Source organism: Simochromis diagramma, unplaced genomic scaffold (assembly GCF_900408965.1).
Source record: "Simochromis diagramma unplaced genomic scaffold, fSimDia1.1 OVJJ01000361.1, whole genome shotgun sequence".
Classification (NCBI taxonomy): domain Eukaryota; kingdom Metazoa; phylum Chordata; class Actinopteri; order Cichliformes; family Cichlidae; genus Simochromis; species Simochromis diagramma.
Window position 1 is genome coordinate 16,729,025 of NW_024386860.1, and position 18,239 is coordinate 16,747,263.

At 41.3% G+C, this 18,239-nt stretch overlaps 2 protein-coding genes and 1 long non-coding RNA gene across 7 annotated transcripts; 2 read left to right on the top strand and 1 right to left on the bottom strand.

Moving 5' to 3' along the window:
* The first annotated feature begins 1,067 nt into the window (after window positions 1–1,067).
* LOC120732913 lies at window positions 1,068–5,678 on the top strand. 5 transcript variants are annotated; one of them, XR_005695705.1, is made up of 5 exons: window positions 1,068–1,706; window positions 3,768–4,052; window positions 4,450–4,541; window positions 4,702–5,176; window positions 5,566–5,678. XR_005695705.1 is itself a non-coding variant. In XM_040030827.1 (4 exons), exons 1-3 carry the CDS (start codon window positions 1,319–1,321, stop codon window positions 4,524–4,526), a joined length of 750 nt encoding a protein of 249 aa, XP_039886761.1. In that variant the 5' UTR covers window positions 1,068–1,318; the 3' UTR covers window positions 4,527–4,541; window positions 5,566–5,678. The 5 variants fall into 5 exon arrangements, 3 of the variants coding, with proteins under 3 accessions (XP_039886761.1, XP_039886762.1, XP_039886763.1); XR_005695704.1 differs by lacking the exon at window positions 5,566–5,678 and having other exon boundaries at window positions 4,702–4,843; window positions 5,039–5,242; XM_040030827.1 differs by lacking the exon at window positions 4,702–5,176.
* Window positions 5,679–6,876: 1,198 nt separating this feature from the next.
* Window positions 6,877–18,214, bottom strand: LOC120732916. Its single transcript, XR_005695706.1, has 4 exons — window positions 18,008–18,214; window positions 17,379–17,486; window positions 10,096–10,163; window positions 6,877–9,272 (listed from the first exon to the last, which is right to left on the bottom strand). It is a non-coding gene; the product is annotated as an uncharacterized LOC120732916 (long non-coding RNA).
* On the top strand, window positions 8,805–15,494 carry LOC120732915 (protein rapunzel-like). The gene is made up of 3 exons (XM_040030830.1): window positions 8,805–8,872; window positions 11,328–11,399; window positions 12,603–15,494. Exon 3 carries the CDS (start codon window positions 12,650–12,652, stop codon window positions 13,331–13,333), a length of 684 nt encoding a protein of 227 aa, XP_039886764.1. The 5' UTR covers window positions 8,805–8,872; window positions 11,328–11,399; window positions 12,603–12,649; the 3' UTR covers window positions 13,334–15,494.
* Window positions 18,215–18,239: the final 25 nt, after the last annotated feature.

The following is an 18,239-nucleotide window of genomic DNA, read 5'->3' on the forward strand; positions in this document are numbered from 1 at the left end:
AAGGGAAAGACCATCTCTGAATCGAGGAGGGGGCCTAAGGGTACATCTTTCGCCATCTTGCAATGCTGTGATTGCAGCCATTCCCCAACTCTCTGTGAATGGTACTCATGGCCATTGATCAGTGGTCATTGATCAGTGGGTTTTGGTCAGTGGTTGTTGATCAATGGTCATGAGAATTTGCATAATTAAGATTAAGGAACTGACCTCCCAGCCCTTTGTTCCTTCAGTGGGCTGGTTTCAGTCATTATGCAAATGTCCTGTTTATAAGATTGGGGAAACCTGCAGTCAGCTGAGACTGAAGAAGTCACTTGGATGAGTGACGAAACGTTTCTCCCACAAAACGCTACGTCCAGATGAACAGAATCAACTTTTGGAGATTTACTTTCCTGGATGATTGAGATTGCATCAAGAAATTCACAAATACTTATAATTTCAGAGTGCATGGATCATTGCAGAATAGTTTGGCCAAATGAAACCAAAAACAAGCGAGGCCTCTGAAGCAATTATTGGCAAAGCAAGGCACATTAATTTATATAGCTCGATTCAAACACAACAATAATTTAAAGTGATTTACAAGAAGAATTAAAACAACTTATTTTCTTTTTAGAAAATAAAATATATAGATTAAGAATAAGTAGAAAAAAAGTTCCATCCATTCTCTTTTGCTCCTTTGCAGTTAAACAACAAACTGATCTGGATGATTTTACTTCAGAAATATTTTAAAGATTGCTGAAAGATTTAAAAAACTTGACAATAGTATGGGTGATGAAATTATGCTAATTCAAAAGGATTAGGACATAGTTTTATCCCCAAAATAAACCAAATAGTGCTGGAAATGTTGATAACCTGTGAGTTTTGGATTGAGTTATTTCCTTAACTATGAATTTAAAAAAAAAAAAACAGTCCGTCAGATAAATCTCTAGGTTAAAGAAAAACAACTTTATTTGCAGTAATGTCATACCATTGCTAATAGTAACTGTTAGTGTAGTTAGTCAAATGACCAGTAGTCGGTGCTATCACCGTCAAGTCAATATTTATTGACCGCCACTTGTAGGCGAAGAAGATAATGATGCCCCTGCTGCTTCTGTTGTTCAGCTAGCGGTAATAGACACGGCATCAGTGACATTAAGAATGTAACACTATCATTTTATATTTTTAATCACTAAAAAAAAAAAAGCTTTAATTGGTGTGTTAATTGTTGTTTTTTTGGAGGGCGCATGCGCGCGGCTTATCGCTTCAGTGAGCCAGCGCATCCTCACATCTAACGCTAGCATCGCCCTCTAGCACAGCCTGTCAGTACAAGTCAGTTAAAGGAAACATGGATTTGGTCAAAAACAGAACTTTGCACCCACATCTCCGCGACGACGAGGCTCTGGTGGTGGAAAACGCCATCCGGCTGGCCATAGACTCTGTGATAAACGTTTTGTACGGCGTAAACAGCTCCAAGAATTACGAGTATGAGCGGATGGTGGCCGACAGGGACAAAGAGATCCAGCGCCTGGAGTGCAGACTGACAGAGATGGAGCACGAACTGCAGGTGCTGCGCCGGCAGGGATGCACTTGCGGGCTGTTCAAGAACGAGCACAGCCTCGGCAGGTCCCGGAGCTCCGGTGACCGGCAGAAGGGAGATCAGAGCGACTTTGATCCGGGATGCGTTGACACCGAGCTGACAGCGGAGCAGCAGGACTGTGAGACGAGTTTATCGTGTAAGTAAACACGAGCGTCACTTCTGGCTTTGCAGGTTTAGGCTGGTGACAAATTACAGCCGGCCAGCTGTTGCCTTGAGTCATCCCTTTGTTAGACCCACTACAGGCCACTAGTTCACAAGAAGATGAGAAGTAATGTCTTTGACAATTCATAATTGCCTGTAAAGTCCTCGGGATCATTGACCCCGAAACGCTTCCAATCCCGACTGTCTGATTGGGATTTGAACTGAGAGAGGTTTTGTTGGAATTGCTCCATGAAGGAAAGTAGTTGAGAATATTAAAATGAAGAAAAAGAAAACTGATCTTCCCAAAGGCCAATGGCCATGTCCTTTTACCCCTGCACTTCATTTGTCAGGGCAGGCTAGAAAAGAGCAGCTAGTGGATGCTGTGCAGATAAATCAATTAAAAAAATTAATCTACTCTGGATGGTATGTGGTGCGCTCCTGCCTCTCTTCGCCTTCACAATCTTCTCTTGCAGTAGGCTGAATATGATATGTTGTTGTCCCCCCCCCCCTCTCATTGCCACCCACCACCTTATTACAGAACATTTCTATAATTTCCTCTAAGATTTTGTCTGCTGTTGGGGACAGGAGTCTGTGACCTCTATGTCAAGCACCGGTTATGCAATCTATATGAGACTTGCTGTAATGTCAAGGGGCCATCCTGGGCTTTCTATTCATGCCATATTCATGGGGGTTAGATTTGCAGTCCATACTTGGAGTGGCTGTAATTCTGGAGGTAGAGCAGGCAGTGTTACTGCTGTTAAGAGAAGGGGTGGAGGAAGGCTAGACATTATAGCAGGAAGGAGAAAGCTCAGAGGAAGGTGTATGAGCTTCTGACCCCCTCTCCATTATATGAAAAATTGTTTAATGTAGGGCTCTGAAGTTTTTAGGCACTATGATAACTAGAAGGGGAAACTAGAACCTTTCCAGTGAAATTCATACACACCCAGTCCCACACACACAAGCTAAGAGTTTGAGTTCTTCCTTTTTGCTGTTGATTTATATAATTAATATATAGAATAGAATTCAACTTTATTTATATACTAAAAGTGCACTAAATCCTATGTCTCCTGTCTTTATCAATTCACTTTCAGCCATACTGAAGTTGGGCAGATATTATTTTATTTATTTATTTTTAGCATGAAACCGAAAAACAGGGCAATGCTAGCCACGGCCACCAACCATGTAGTCAGCCAGATTTTAGAAGAAAAAAAAAAACAGAGCCCACAGACCACAGGGAGGTGCTCATTTCTGAAGGTAGCATTAATACCATACTGAAAATGGGTTGAAATTGTTTTTAATATGACACCTGAAAAAACTACCAGCGGCCACAACTACCAAACAAGTGGTTATAAACTGAAACTAGGCAACCGGGTTTGAGGAAAGGAAAAAACAAAAAATCAGAGCACACAAACAAGTGGGAGGTGCTCATCAACAAGACTGCCATGGAAAGATGATTCCCTTCACAGGCTGGTGTCCTCTCTGACAATTTCAGAGCCCTAGCTTACACATTTTGCCCTTTTCAGGCTCCTCAAAGGCTTGTCCTCCTCTCAGCTCTCATCTTCTCGCTCTCATGTCTGGTCCTCCTCCACCTCGTCTCCTGAAGTATTATTCCACTTCACAGTTTTGAGTAAAACCATTTCTCACTGAGCCCTGAGATTTTTTTTTAAATATATATAGAACATGAAAATCCATTGTAGTGAGTAATGATTTACGAATATCAGAAAATTGAGTGATTTTCTATAGAAGTCTTTTGGAGTATATCAGGGAAAAGGTGCCTGTTATTGTCATTTCAAGCTCTTGTTTTTAATGCTAAACTCTACTCACACTGAGTTGCATGTTTCATAATTTACATGAATCCACAGTTGTGTTATAAGCCCCCCAGTTCATCTTCTGTGTAAAAGAAGCTGTTGTAGCTCCTCCCTCTTTAAGGAGTACTGCCTTTTGATTGGTTGCATCTAGAAAACACAATGTTTGAACGACTTGAGTACATGTGACTGTGGATATTATGGAAATATAACACACAAAATAAGCCTTTGTTTGTTTCCTTTCTTTACAGTGGGTTTTTTCACAAGACCCCCCTCACACGTTTCCTCCCACAGCCAGGAGTCAGCTCTTCCATCTTCCCCCAGCAGAATGGTCCTGGAGCACAGCTGCACCTCCCGCTCCTCCGAGGTTTCGGGTGTAACAGAGTCAGCCAGAAATATGCCGACATCTCCCAGCAGCCTCGTGGTCAAACAAGAGCCATGTGACGTCGACACGGTCTTAATCAAGTGGGAGATGAATGAACATCAGCAGAGCACGGGCAGTCCGTGTCAGGACAAAGAGAGTCTCAGTGTAAAAAGTAATGCACTCTGCATTTAATTTATTCACATTAATATTCTCAGCACTGGAAAAGCAAATCCTCTACTTCTCTTTGTTTTGCTGTTTGCACAAATGAGAAATATTATATAAATATAGGGCATTTTTTCCACCCGGTCCTGTCACATGGTGCCGTTGGGGGAAAATGACTCGTCTGTTTTAACAATGCTAAACTCGTCAGTATCACTGTTTTCTAACTGACCCATCAAACACTGAAGATCTAACATGGAAGTCTGGTTTTGGAATCTAGCAACAGAGAAGCTTGAAAATAAAAACAGCCAAAGGAAAAAACACTGTAATTAAATACAATCATAGTAAAAATAATATCAACATTGGAGTGGTACGACTAAAAATATGTTCATCTCTTCTGATCCATGTAGAAAAAATGGAGACCGGAGAAGGAAGGGACGTTCAGGGAGAAACCACAGGCAGACCCGGGCGGAGCTGCAATGACTGAGGCAGAGCACATGAGGTGAGTTATATCAGAGAAACTAATGAGCTGATGATCCAGCGACGCCTCAGAGGGGATGCTAATACAGAAACATAATAATTATTTACTCGGGGACTTGATGATTTGTTGTATTTTTCTCTATAAAGTGTTGAAACCAAAGTGCTTGTTTTTGTCTAACTAGCAGTCAAAATGCAAAAGATTCAGTTGAATAAAAGAAAGAAAAGCAGCAGATTCTTGATTCATCGTCACTGTGGGAGTGCAGACTGAAGTTCTCTACAACAGCAGTGTGCAGCCATCACCTTTAAACTCATCTGTTACTGAAAGTAACGCTGTCAAGGCTGTAAAGGTGGTTGTGAGAGTTGGGCACCTTTGATGCAATTGATTATAATTTAGTATCCTCTCATTTTGTTGAACTTATGAACTCATTATTATTATTATTATTCCACGTTTCTTATATCTGTTTCAAATGAACATCTCTGTAAGGTTTTACTGGAGACAACCTTTTACTTCTTTATTAGGCTTTTATTGCGATACTTCCAGGAACGTGTTATGCACCCTCTGACCAACTTTATTTGAAGAGATATGGTGCATTAGATCATCTGTGGACCCTCTGACGACAACTTAAATGTTATTCTACCACAACAGAGAACAAATGAGTAAGAGAGCGAGAACTGGGGGAATATAGGGCAACCTCAGCGGTGCAGGAACTTAACACATACAGGGTGTTTCCTGTCTCAAAACGGGACTTAGTGGGATGATTACGCACGTAAGCACAGTTTCTCTGCGGGCTATGAGTCTGTGTTACCCTACTTAACCGAAGTCCGTGCCTCGTATCTTTTTTTCTTTTTTTTGGCTTTCAATTTTAAAAAATGTTTAAAGGTAATTCCTTGAGACACTGATACAGGACTACAGCTTGGAGGCTAACCAAGTAAACGCAGAGCACAAGAATTCCCAGGGTGTTTTTCAGTTGATTAATTTATAACATCTATTAGTTTAGAAGAGTCTAACAGAAATAATTTTGGTGTAAAATCTTTTACCTCCTCAGGAACAAGAAGAAGAGCGTGCCAATGTCGGACCTGCCAGAGGAAGCTCAGAGACTGAAGAGGGCAGCCTGGAGAGCAGCTTCCAGACGATATTATGCTCGAAAGATAGCTCGCCAGCAGGCAAACCCATCACGATCCAGCCCCTTCCCCCACATCGCAAACTCTCAGTATTCACAGCCCAGCTCTTTTGTAGATAAGAGGAGGAGGACACTGATATCGGAGCTACCCGAAGAGTCTCAGACGCTGCAAAGGGAAGCTTGGAGAGCCGCATCCAGGAGGTACTACGCTAGAAAAATCGCTCGGCACCAGACGGAGACGACACAGTACAGAAACCTGCTGGAGAACATAAACCCATCTGGAGACACGCAGGGACCCAACAGGGAAGGACCTCACATGAACACTGGAGGAATAATGTGCAGCTGATAGACAGCAGTTTTACATTTTAGATGTTTCTGTTCAGCAGATTGGAGGGTCCTTTTTACCGCGGTGTGAAGAATAATGAAATCTGACTGTTTGTGTTTTGGTGGCTTTGAATTAATAATGATGGGAATTGTCTCAGGTCTGAATAACATGAACCTGGTGTTTCAAATGAGTCAGCCGTGCATTTCCTCAGTTCATGACCTCTTGATGATGTGTTAGGCAGCAGGATTCATCAGAATCCTAGTACTAGCAACATCGGACCTTCTCATATCACACATTTCAAAAATATATCAAACAAAGAAATATTGGAAGAAATTGTCTTGATGTTCTTTAAAAATTATAAATTAATCCGGCTCCCGTCATCCTTCTGCATCCAGGAATTTTTGGTGGAGTCATGCAGTCTCAGACTGTTATTGAAGTTAACCGTCATGAGATCAACTCTACATTCTGATCTGTCTCCGTTCATGTCAGCAATATTTGCATGTACGAAACTCTTACTGGAAAAGAGCCTGAATAAATGTATCATGAGGCAATATGCATAAATCCATGGCACTAACTAACATGGCAGAACAGCGCCCCTGGAGTGTAACATCTGTAACTACAGTGTGAGTGCATCAATTGTGGCTACAATTTTAGCTCAACATCTTTGACTTCAGTGTCGGGTAAAGAATTATTAGTTCAGACAATGCTGGTAAACTTTAAAGTGTATTTTTGGACTTGGTCAAATATTAAAAACACGATTACAAAAACTGTCCCTCCCCTTTTCCCGTTGAAATGAACTCTCACCAGTTTCTGGGTTACACTTCAGTATTTGAAGCAGGCAAACGGTGAACACAGAAATGTTACATTTCTCATTTTGCAGTAAATGTGTACAATAAAACAAAGTGACAACGTTTCCATGTTTTTTGTATTTATTTATTCTAGAATATTAAACACATCCGCAAACAATATCTGTCTGGTGTCCAGCACACAGAGCTGCAGTAAAGCAGCTTGTTTAATCTAGAACATAAGAATGGTGACACTGTACATGAATATATTTCGGTGTTCTGTAGTCGAGCCTCTGCCCCGGGGCTTCAATATTGTGGCTTTCAACGTGTCAACAAGGCGCTCCTCCTGCCCCCAGCTAAAAAAAAAAAAAACCCCAAAACAAGGTCTTGCAACAGAGGTTTGTCACCGCGGAGCGTAAATATTACGCACAGCTGATCTTGCACAAATGCGGTTACTAGAGTATAGTATATGTCTGCGTGTATTCATCACACAGTCTGAAATGTGAGCCGACTGACAGCTGCGGTGGCAACTGTTCACTGAGGACAGGCGTGCGTCCGGCTGCAGTTCCGCCTGCAGCTGCGGTGCTGAATAAAGGCTGTACTGGCTCACAGACGCGCTACTGTACCACCAGCACGCCCTGAGCGTCGATGCGGACCGTTTTCCCAGCAGATAACTGAAAGCTTTGTCGTTTCTAGTGAACAGTCGGCTTTTATCTCTATTTTTCCCACTTCACAGCGCGGGGAGGACAGGGATTCTCTTGTGTTGCTGCTGCCTGAGGCTGGATGTCTCAGTGAGGGGATGCGGGGTCTCTAACCCACTCGCGGCTTGCTCAGGTCTGGACATGCTGGGAGGCAAACGCCCATCCTAACTGTGGCTGTGTGCTGCTCTAAAAAGCGACGCAAGGAACAGCCGGGTTAAATGAGGAACAAGTCTGTGCTTTAACGCTGTGTCGTGCTGGTCGCTGGCAGCAGGATTTGCATGATGTTTATTTTGGGGGAAACAGCTTCAACCGTCGGCGCAGCAGGCTGATCCTCACACCAAAGGATTCACCGGATTTGGCTGCACGTTTTTTGTGCCTAAGGTTTCCATTTATTCTTATTTAAGGCCGCATGAAGGACCAAATCATAACTATACACGATTACTTTGGCGCACTGAATGGGAGCGCCTATAGCTCAGGCTTTTTGTCTGCTAGATAGCCCTTGTTGGTCAGACAGCTCATCTAAATTTAAAAACATGTTCTACGGTGCTGTTAGTAATAACAAATGTATTTTTCAATAAATTATGTATTTAAATAAGTTAGATTAAAAAAATATTGTCGACAGTGCCATTGCGCATTTTAGAGCATCTTTCTGAATGCCCTTCACCTGTTTTAGTAGACTTTAAATTGGACATTTTTAAAATGCAACTTTTAATTTGTATGTAAATTTGGCAAATGTTGGTTATATTTAGGATTATATTTACCTTTTACGCTGGATACAATTTTCTTTTATACTCCTGTTGCCTCTTGAGAGCTCCCTGAGCATTTGGATACACCTGTGCACTTTTGGAGATGTCCATTTGGATTCGCGGCTCACTTTTGGTTTTGTTGAATTTTATTCACGTGAAAATAGTTTTCTTCGGATTCTTTTGATCTAGTCCATAAGAAAAGGGTCCGTTTTACCAATTAATCCCACCAATGGAGTCTGTGTAGCCTCTCAGAGATGCTCCATGACTTGGCAAACGCACGAAAAGCAGCAGCAAGTTCCTAAGAGTTCAGTTGCGCACTCACGGACAATCCCTCTTCAGTATTAACTGTATGACTACTGAATGGACCAAAATAAGTTGAAACCATAGGGGTAGAACAGTATATTTCTGAGGAGGGGGCTTTACCTTTTAATGCCATTTTTTAAATTATTTTTTAATGGGATATTGGAGGTCATGTTTATTTAGGGCCCAAATGGCCATTTTTAGATTTGGGAGACTTTCTGGGCTTTTTAGAAATGATTTTGTCAAATTTGTTCACCCCCACATGAGCTACAGACATGGAAGTGTCCTTTTTGCAGGGATTGCTGGGAAGAAGAAGGAGGCTGTCGAGGTTGGGACTTTGGAGAGGGAGGTATAGTTAGAGCCACTGTCTGAAAGGTAAGCAATCCTCTGTTCTGATGTGGCCAATGGTGCCTAATGTTGGCTGGAAGGCAAGTAGAGCCTCTATAGTCATTATTTAGACAGAGAAATTTAGGTTTTAAGATGTATTTTGGTGTTTTTACTGTATAATAGATCAGGGAGGGTCAGGGCATTATGGTGTGCAGTAACAAGGAAATATGGAGGGACTGCTAGGGGGAGCCAGAGCTGGGGCAAGAAGGCGGTGTGCCGGGCCTGTGCTGTTAGGAGAGGATGTTATTCTTGTAGAACTACTTACAAACACGGACGAGAACTCCGGATGGCCCTTCATTGTTGTATGTTCCTTATCAAAGTAGTTGTTTGGCTGTGTTGGCCATCAAGGGAGCACTTCCCCAGAGGAAAGCCCCACACAGGCTGAGCTCTGTGAAGGGAAAGTATCCTGTCATTTAACACGAATAAGTAGCACAAAAATAATCAGAATAAGCATTGAAAATGTAAGTGGCGTACATTAGGAATAATATTATTGGAGTTTATTGTGTAAATTTGTGCTAGCCTAGCATTGGTGACGTTATAGAAAACATTCAAGATGGCCTCTCCTCTGCTTGGAAACAGGTGAGAGCCGTCTGACATTTCCTGATTACGTCACAGAGCTGCTTTGGTTACAAGGTGTCGCCAAATGTTTCTTTAAAAGTAAAAATAAATAAATAAATAAATACAATTATTATAATTGTTCCTTTGCTGGTTTCTGCTCAGACACACATTAATGCAGAAGCTGAGTCACAACTACTGAATCACAGCTTTCTGTCAGCTCCTGAGAAGTGTGCAGCCTGCTGGCTGTAAGGCCCACGCTGCCACTCAGCACTGATTGGTTAACCCTTTCAGAAGGCTTTAACCTCAGGAGCTTTAGCTTCTCCACTTTGTTCACATTTAATTAGGAGTTTTATTAATTGTCCTAAACTTATATACTTAAATATGATTGAGTTTCTTCTTCAACTTACTACGAATATCTTAGAATGATGGAGACCACTTGCTAAGAAAAGGTCAAAGGTCAATATAAGATTAATTTCATTAACACAAAGGGTTAATTTAATGCCGCTAATAGAAGCACAGCAGTCGTGCTCTTTAATTGGTGCACAATTCACTGAGTTTGTTATTAATACAGCTCAGATTATACAAATGACTTCACATTTTGCTGTAGTATTAAATAATCAAAGCTTTAAAACTGCAGTTAACCCTTTCATTACCTTCATTGCCTCGTGTAGCTTGTTGTATTATGTTGTGAAATGGGGCATCTTCTCCTCCAGATCACCTTCTGTGAAATTAAGGACACAGGTTGGAGACACAATACGACATCAGTGCAAATTTAGGAGGATTTAATTGCCATCAGATACCAAAAATGAAGCAGAATAGGCCTTTTATCAACGTCATGGTAGGAAAACAGAAAGTGGAGGGACATTTACTGACAGAAAAAAATGTATTTCAGCCAAAAAATGAAAAAAACTAACCACTTAAAAATTGTAAATTCCTGAAAAAATGACATTTAAGAAAGTCTTATGAAGCTCTAAAATCATTCAACGTGATTTTCTAAGTGCAGGTTTCACAAGTACTTAGATTAGTCAATCGTTTCCTGTTATTTTTGTTGATTACAAGCATTTAAACTGAACATTTAAAGTTATCCTAAAGCTAAAGGGTTAAAAGTGAGCGTCAGTGCTTTTAGTCCACAGTGGTGGTGCTGAAATCAGAAGGATGGTTGCTATGGGCGGTGTTTTTATTGTGGGCATATTACCGCCCCCCCCCTGGTGGTCACGGGGATTTACAAAGACAGGAACGAGACCGTGCAGTGAGTGTGGGGCCTGTTTCCACTCGCTCAGCCTTCTGGTCACCACAGCGCCGCTGATGTGATTAGCTATATTAATTTGAGACGCCACGGCACCCAACAGGTCTTTTCTGACAATTACAGGAAAATGAGAGGGCTGAGAGTGCAGTCTTTGTAGAAAACACCCACATATAGTTCTGTTAATAACAACTGGACGTCATCAGCTCTTTACAGCAGTCAGTTTAAACTTTAAACTTCCACAATCTTCCTCTGAACTGAAGACTGAAAGCACTTCCAGAGAAGCTGCTGTTACACAATGAACGGGTTTGTCAGCTCAGTCGGCCGTGCCATGTTTGTTTTTGTTCCTGTACTGCGGCTGAAGAGCGTCTCTGTCCCGCCCTGAAGCTACTCCGGCTGTCTCGGTGCGCGTCCCGTTTGCTTCTGAGGAGCTATCTGCTCGGGCCATAGAAACGCAGAGAGAGGAGCCTGGTGCTGAATGCAGCTGAAAGAGAGAGAAGCTGTTAACTCCTTCACTGCTGAAAACTGTAGCCAGCGAGGGACAAAAATCTGTTTACTTCCTGGTTCAGAATCAGTGACATGAGACGTCTTTGTTGGATCCAAGCGTGCTGTCTGAATCTGTCTCTCTGTCTTTTGTTTCAGGAATCATCTTCATCAGGACCAGCATCCATATTTTCATTGTTCCAGTGTGAACTTGAAGAAAGGAAATTTGATGTAAGCTTCAGCAGCACCTTTGTGTCACTGTCGACACACAACAGTCCTCTGTGACGTTGGAAACTCTGTGAAACTGCCATGAAATGCTTATTTTCTGTGGCTGTCACAGCACAGCGAGCGGCAGCTGTAAATAAATGCTGCTGTTACATCTGCTTTTCTATCAAACAGCTGAGACGTTAGACTTCTGCTACACCCAATTTGCCTGGTGAATCACAGCCAGGGGACATTTATTATTATTATTATTATTATTATGAATGAAGGATCCACACTAGGCTTCTATGACATAAATTATATTTCACTGCATTCTTTTGCACTTTAGCATCACTTAAATGTGTTTATACAGCATTATATTTAATTAGTGTACTACAAATTGTTGACGGGTCAACCAGCATAATATCACCAACCATGATCGGGACATTTTATGTCTTTGCCTCAGACTGAAACAATAAGCTTTTTTCTTTATTAATATATTCATTAAATTTTACATGAATGTCATACATGGGAGCCTAAATATGTTTGTTTTATTAAAAGTAAAACTACTTTAAAAAAATCCATCATAGTGGATATCAGTGAGAGCAGATATCCTTGCTCCACTCAGGTATGCAGCTTTGGTGATAACCACACAAGCACCACCCACTGGCTGTTGGTTTGGGTTGGGGACATAGTTCACAGTCAGTCTAACTGTGAACTGAGGGAGCTACACAAGATAAACACGAACCCTTTAGAACTGTGGATCATGCAAAGCTGCTCTGGTACAGGCTAAGGATAAGACTGAAGTTGGAAATGAGCAGAATAATGAAAACATAATTCCTTATGTTTGCCTTTTTAAATTTTGCATGTTCACCTTTTAGATCCATGGCTCTCTGACTCGTAGCCAGAAACTTCTGCTAATAAAACAAGCACATTATGTCGATAACATCCTCTCATGTCTGTCATATTGTAGTCAGTCTCATTATCAAGTGACACAAAGCCCACTGCAAACCAGGGTCGCTGGCCCTGAGAGGTTTGAAATCCTCTTCTTTAGCTAACTCAACAAAATAGATGGTGTTTTCTTACCTTTGTTTAAGAAAAATATTGAATGTACCAACTACAGATCAGGGAAATCTAAAGCAAAAGCACAAGAGTATATTTATGTCACAGTAAATTCAAAGAATGTAATAATCCAACTCTGAGGTCAAACATGTAATCTAATCTCTGTCACAGATCACGTCCCACTTCTTGACTCTGACCTCAGCACCTGCACCTCAGCCATGATGGATGAGGAGATCATCGAGGAGAAGGCCAAGCTGAAGCAGGGTCTGGTCAAAGTGCTTCAGTGTGTGGCCACCATCTCTTCAGCTGCTGCTGTAGTTAACCCCATCTTTGGTGTTGCCGGTTCCCTGATCCGGGTGGTGCTGCACCACATCGATGATGAAGACATTCGTACTCTGAAGCGCGAGTTTGCGTCAGTCAACCGAGGGCTGGACCAGCTCTCCCAGCTGAACCGCAGCACGCTTGTGCAGATCAAGAAGGAAACGCTGGACGGCCAGTACAATCAGGTTGAAGAGAACCTGAAGCACCAGTTCAGAAAGTTCATGGAGATGGTGGAGGCGCGGCCGCAGCACCGCGAGCGCAAGAAAGACGACTTTGAGGAGAGTTACGCCAACGATCTGGGTGACCAGAACCTGCACACGCTGTACGACGGCGTGGTGGGGAAACGCAAGCTGTTCAGTAGACCCATCCTGGAGGTCTACTTGAAATACTCGCAAGGCGATCGCCAGACAATGGAGCGACTGTGCACGCGCCTTACCTACCTGTTCTGCATCGGGCTCATCGCCCTCATGGGGTACGCGGCCGTCATCGGAGACGACGAGGAGGGCCTGAGCGAGGAGTGGGCTGAGAAGATGGAGCACGTACAGGAGAAAATGCAGGAAGCTCTTAGCAGGTGCAAGTGAAGAACCGTGAAGAGTCGTCGTCTCTGCTTCATCAGTGCTTTTCTTCAGTTTTCGGACTCGCCGGTCCACATTCCTTCTTTCATTTTCTCTCCCAATGACAACGTCTCCCTTCACTGCTTTAAAAGCCTGGTGATTGCTGCACATGTGAGCTGTGTGTGAGACGTGAGCATGGCCCGTTTCCTGCTGCTTTGACATCGACTGGCTGATTCCTCAACTTAAAATGTTACTGCAGTGGTTTCAGCTCATGTCAAGAAAAGATATGTTAATCATCCATGGGTTCAGTATGCTGCGCTAAAGAAATTGCACACACATAATTATACAAAAAACATTAAAAAGTACATTTTCTTTTCATTCCAGGGCATCAAATACTCCCGTTCTCAGTTGCTCACACAAGGTGTGCCAGACTTTGCCAGATAGAAGACTTTAGTTCATGTCCTTCATTGGACATTTTTGCTTGCTGATTAATTTGCACTTGGCTTAGTTTAAGCAAAGTCCCTGTGGTTATTTAACTGGGACCAGTCTAAGCTGATTTAAAAAAAAACACAAAAGACTTTTAAAAAGTTTAACAACTTGACACCAAAATAAGAAAAAGCTTTAAAAAGCTTTCCCTCCATTGAAGTTGCACATATGTCTCTGAAATTTCTGTTCAGGATTCTTTGAGCACCACAATCTTAGTTTGGTATCTCATACAGCCCCCTACCCAGTGTGTTTAAATGTGACACTAAAGTGTCCTTTACAAGTATCTGCATGTGACGTGTTGACAGTGAGTGCGCCGCCTCGTTATAGCTTTAACCAATGCTCGTTCACATCTGCTCTGTCTCTGGGAGAGTCTGGTGGCTTTGCGGGAAAATGAACAGAAGCATTTGAAACCTTTGGAATGAGAGCTGACTGTCAATGCATCAGCTCCATATTTAAACGTAATCTATTGCAAAGCTTCCCACAGCTTTACATGCAGTCTATTCCAGCCAAATGCAGTTTGTGAAAATATATTACACTACAAGAAAATCAGTGTGACGGCAGGAGAAACCAGCCTTCAGATGAAAGAGTTCAACTACAACTAGAGACAAGCATCTCAAAGCCTCATATCTATGAATCTAATAACCGACTACTGTGATATAATCCTTTATTGAATATAATCAATCGTGTCATCTTAAGCAAATTATCAAAATCTGTGCCACAAATGTGTTTTACTTGTTCTTACGTTCAATTTATTTTACACTAAAGTGATGCTGCTGTGCTGAGTTCTTTATTTTCTTTCCCAAGTGCAGAAAATATTTGAAACATTAAGACACTACAGATTTTTCATGCAGCACTACAGCTGCCAATAACGAGCACTTCACTGGAGCAAGAAGCACTGAATATGTCATTATTTACCATTTATGAGGTCAAATTAAGCAATGGCTGCAGTTCAGTTTCCCCAACCTGTAATACACACCTGTGGTATTTGAGTTTCTAACGGAGCTCTCGTTCTGTGCAGCTGTGCCACTCTTACTTTTCTATTTAATGTGCACTACAGCTTTTTAGCGATGCAGGAAATGCACCAAGTATGTAAGGAGATATCAGAGGGTTTCTTTGGTGGGAGGTTTTTAACATCTGTTGAGCCGTCATTTTCTTTAAGGCCATCCTGAGCAACTATGTATCATTTTTAGCGTTTTGTGTCCTTTCCTGTCTGAACAACAGTGCCTGAATGTCCCGTTTTTTTTGTATTTTTTATTAAGGGGTTTGTTTTAATGCAGTCTTCATGTTTTGAACAATTTCTCTTATGTTTCTAGAAAACTGGTGATGCCAAGAGTATCAGATGGTTGGTGGGTTTACTGCATTAGAACACAACGTCAGTTGTCACAGTGTTTGTTGGAAAAGTTATCCAGTAACACCTCAGTTAAAATTATTTTTTTAGTATATATATATAGCCATACTTTTCTCCTACTTTTTAAACACATAGACTCTGTTACAGACTGGTTTATGGTTCTGTTGCAGTGTGCCGCCATCTTGTTACAACACTATATGCTACAACACGTAAATATAGTTAAAATTCTGTTGATATTTTGGGAGATCATATGGCCCTCTTTTTTGGTATGCCCTGTATGTGAACATGTTGCCTTTTTGTTCTGCAAATTTGATGCCTGATTGTATATGCACCATAAATAAACAATCAATAATACTGACTTGGCATACTGAATTATTTAACAGCATTAAGAATGGATCGGTGTGTTTGTGATTAAGAAAAAGTCTATTTTCTTATGTTAAAAAGCTCCTGCCACTATGAAAGTGTGCATGTAACTGAGTTATTCGCACATACAGGTGACCAGACTTCCCTTTATTTGTGGGACGCATCATTTTTTTTTTGTTAAAGCTCATCTGTTATCCTACATTTTGATTTGATCTAACAGTCTCTTTTCTGAGTTAACACTGCTGTGAAAAAAGCAGGTATGACACGATCAGGTTAATCTGTCGCCCTCTACAGCCAAAGGGAGAACATTACAGGTCACCGCAGTGTCACAGGTTTTGCAGTTTACAGCAGAACATGATGGAAACTGTCAGTGCGCCCCAGGGCGGCTGTGGCTACACTGTAGCTTGCCATCACCAGTGTGTGAATGTGTGTGTGAATGTGTGTGTGAATGGGTGGATGATTGTGTATAGTGTAAAGCGCTTTGGGCTCTTTAGGACCAAGTAAAACGCTATACAAATACAGACCATTTACCAAACACCATAATAAAAGACAAAGCTACAATAAACCTAGAAACCTACTTATAACTGAATTAACCTATTTTCTGATATTCGTGGATGAAACAGCAGATTTGCTGTATAAGACATGCTCCTCTTTGTGCTGATTATATTTACTTGGAAGGTTGGCAAAGTTAGTCTTTTTGAGTCTCTGTTGGATGTAGGAGGACTTAGCTGGCCTGCACAGAGCCCTGACCTTTTACCCAGTACTGGATGTGATTTACTTTCTACAACAAGGTTCTGCAATCTGATGGAAAGCACTTCCAAAGTAGAAAAGGTTTGGAATTCATTTAAAGAAATTTTTTTCAGCAGATTTGGGACGATTTGGGTCATTTTTAGTTATTTCTTTTATTTCTTTTACTCTTTTGTAGTCTAAAAATGCTGAACGAGCCAAAGAACTGGTTTAGATGTGTAATAAATTTGGCATTTAAAATATATAAACTAAGAAAATGTGTTGTAGGAACACAAATGTAATAAATTGAATGCCATAAAAAGAACGTTTTTGGTCCCAAAAATGAGATTTTAGATAAATTGTTAAAGATATACAAAGAAAGGTCATTGCTCAGTTACATTAAGGTGTGTAGTGCACAAAACTAAATAAAAAAGATCAAAACTGAAAATAAAACGCTTTTTAGTAATGTATCTGTGACATGAATTATTGTTTTGTTCCAGTTTCTTTTTTTTTTTCATTTTTGTGAATATTTTACTCTTTAATAATGCTGACATTTTTTTTAAAATGTATTTAACATTTTTTTTGAGTTTTTGTTATTTTGTCCAAATACATAAAATCAAAACCATCCATCAATCATCATCATTTCCTTACACAACGTGTAAATTTCCCCGAAAACAAGTTATACCTCGTTTAATTTTAGCTATGAATAAGAACTTTGTTATTACGGTTCCTCTGTGCAGCAGGCGTAAACTGAAGTGCAGTTTACTCATTTGTACGCAAGAGGGCGTTAGTACTTCACTTGTGTCACCATTACACCTGTTTTCTCGGCGCTCCTTCAGGGTCCACGGAGTCATATCTGTGTATCAAAGCTGTCAGCCTAATAAAAGCTGTTTCCATTTTTAGAGGCCAAATAACTCTGCTGAAAAACCCGAAATTAATTTACAAACGAGTGAAAAAAAAATCGCTTCAGGTGAGGTAAGCAGGGCGCATAGTCCCAGCTTAAGTCCCTCTGGTATGGCCCTCATGCATTATTATCCAGATGAACAGGTTTGACTCACAGCTCAGTGTTGGGGGATCAAAACAGGAAAATGCGCATTACGGGCATTTGCAGTGCGGATTACTGAGACACAAAGATTTTGAGGCGCTTACCTGCGCTGCAGATTAATGAGTGCTTGTGAACCACCGACGCACATCCTCCGTCATGTGATGGAGCTTTTTCTTCTCCCCTCTTCGTGACACGAGGTCCTTTCGAAGAATCTAAAGAAAATTTGTATTATTTGAAAACTGTAAGAGCTCTCCGTCACATAGCGAGTATGAATCCGTACATATGATGTTTTAGCCTCGGCGCTCAGGGCGCGTCGTGTGCGCACTGAAAAGGCGGGGGTGTGAGGTTTAATTTAATCTCAGCCTCATGAGAATGATGAAAAATGACCACATATGGTCTTTAGTTTATAAGAGATGTTTCACGGATGTATATAAATTTATGGCAAATCTGAACAGAAAATGATGACATAGTGATGCGCAGTAGTTCTAAAAATACACAGTGGGTAGTTGTCAGATTCCCCTCGCTGATTATTTAAAATATCCTTTACCGTGATGACATTTTCACAGCATTATCAAAGCTCTTAAAGGCTCTGAGCATTGGGGTTTCTAAACCTGCAGAAGGTCAAATAAATTCGTTAATGATCCGAAAACGCGGTTGAGGTGAAAAGGAAAATCAGTGCATCGTATTCAGACGCTAAAGAGACAAAAGACAACAGTTTTTTCGATCGTCTTACCTCAACTTCTGGATCATTTTCACAGCAGCTGAGGCATAAAATGGTGAAATATCTGCGACAAGTGTGCACGAACGCTGCCCCAGAACAAGAAGAAGAAGAAGAAACGCCCACTAGAAAAGCAGTTTGATTAATTTCCGTTCTGTTGAAGAAGTTAAACCTTCCAGTCATTGTGACCTGACTGAAAAGAAAATGGACCCACCACACATTTCACCCTGCGCAGTTTTGCGCTCTC

Coding starts and splice junctions, on each gene's coding strand:
- LOC120732913 (XM_040030827.1), top strand. CDS start 1,319: ATGGATTTGGTCAAAAACAGAACTTTGCACCCACATCTCCGCGACGAC. Junction 1,707..3,767: donor CTGTGAGACGAGTTTATCGT/GTAAGTAAACAC, acceptor CTTTCTTTACAG/TGGGTTTTTTCACAAGACCC. Junction 4,053..4,449: donor AGAGAGTCTCAGTGTAAAAA/GTAATGCACTCT, acceptor TGATCCATGTAG/AAAAAATGGAGACCGGAGAA.
- LOC120732915 (XM_040030830.1), top strand. CDS start 12,650: ATGATGGATGAGGAGATCATCGAGGAGAAGGCCAAGCTGAAGCAGGGT.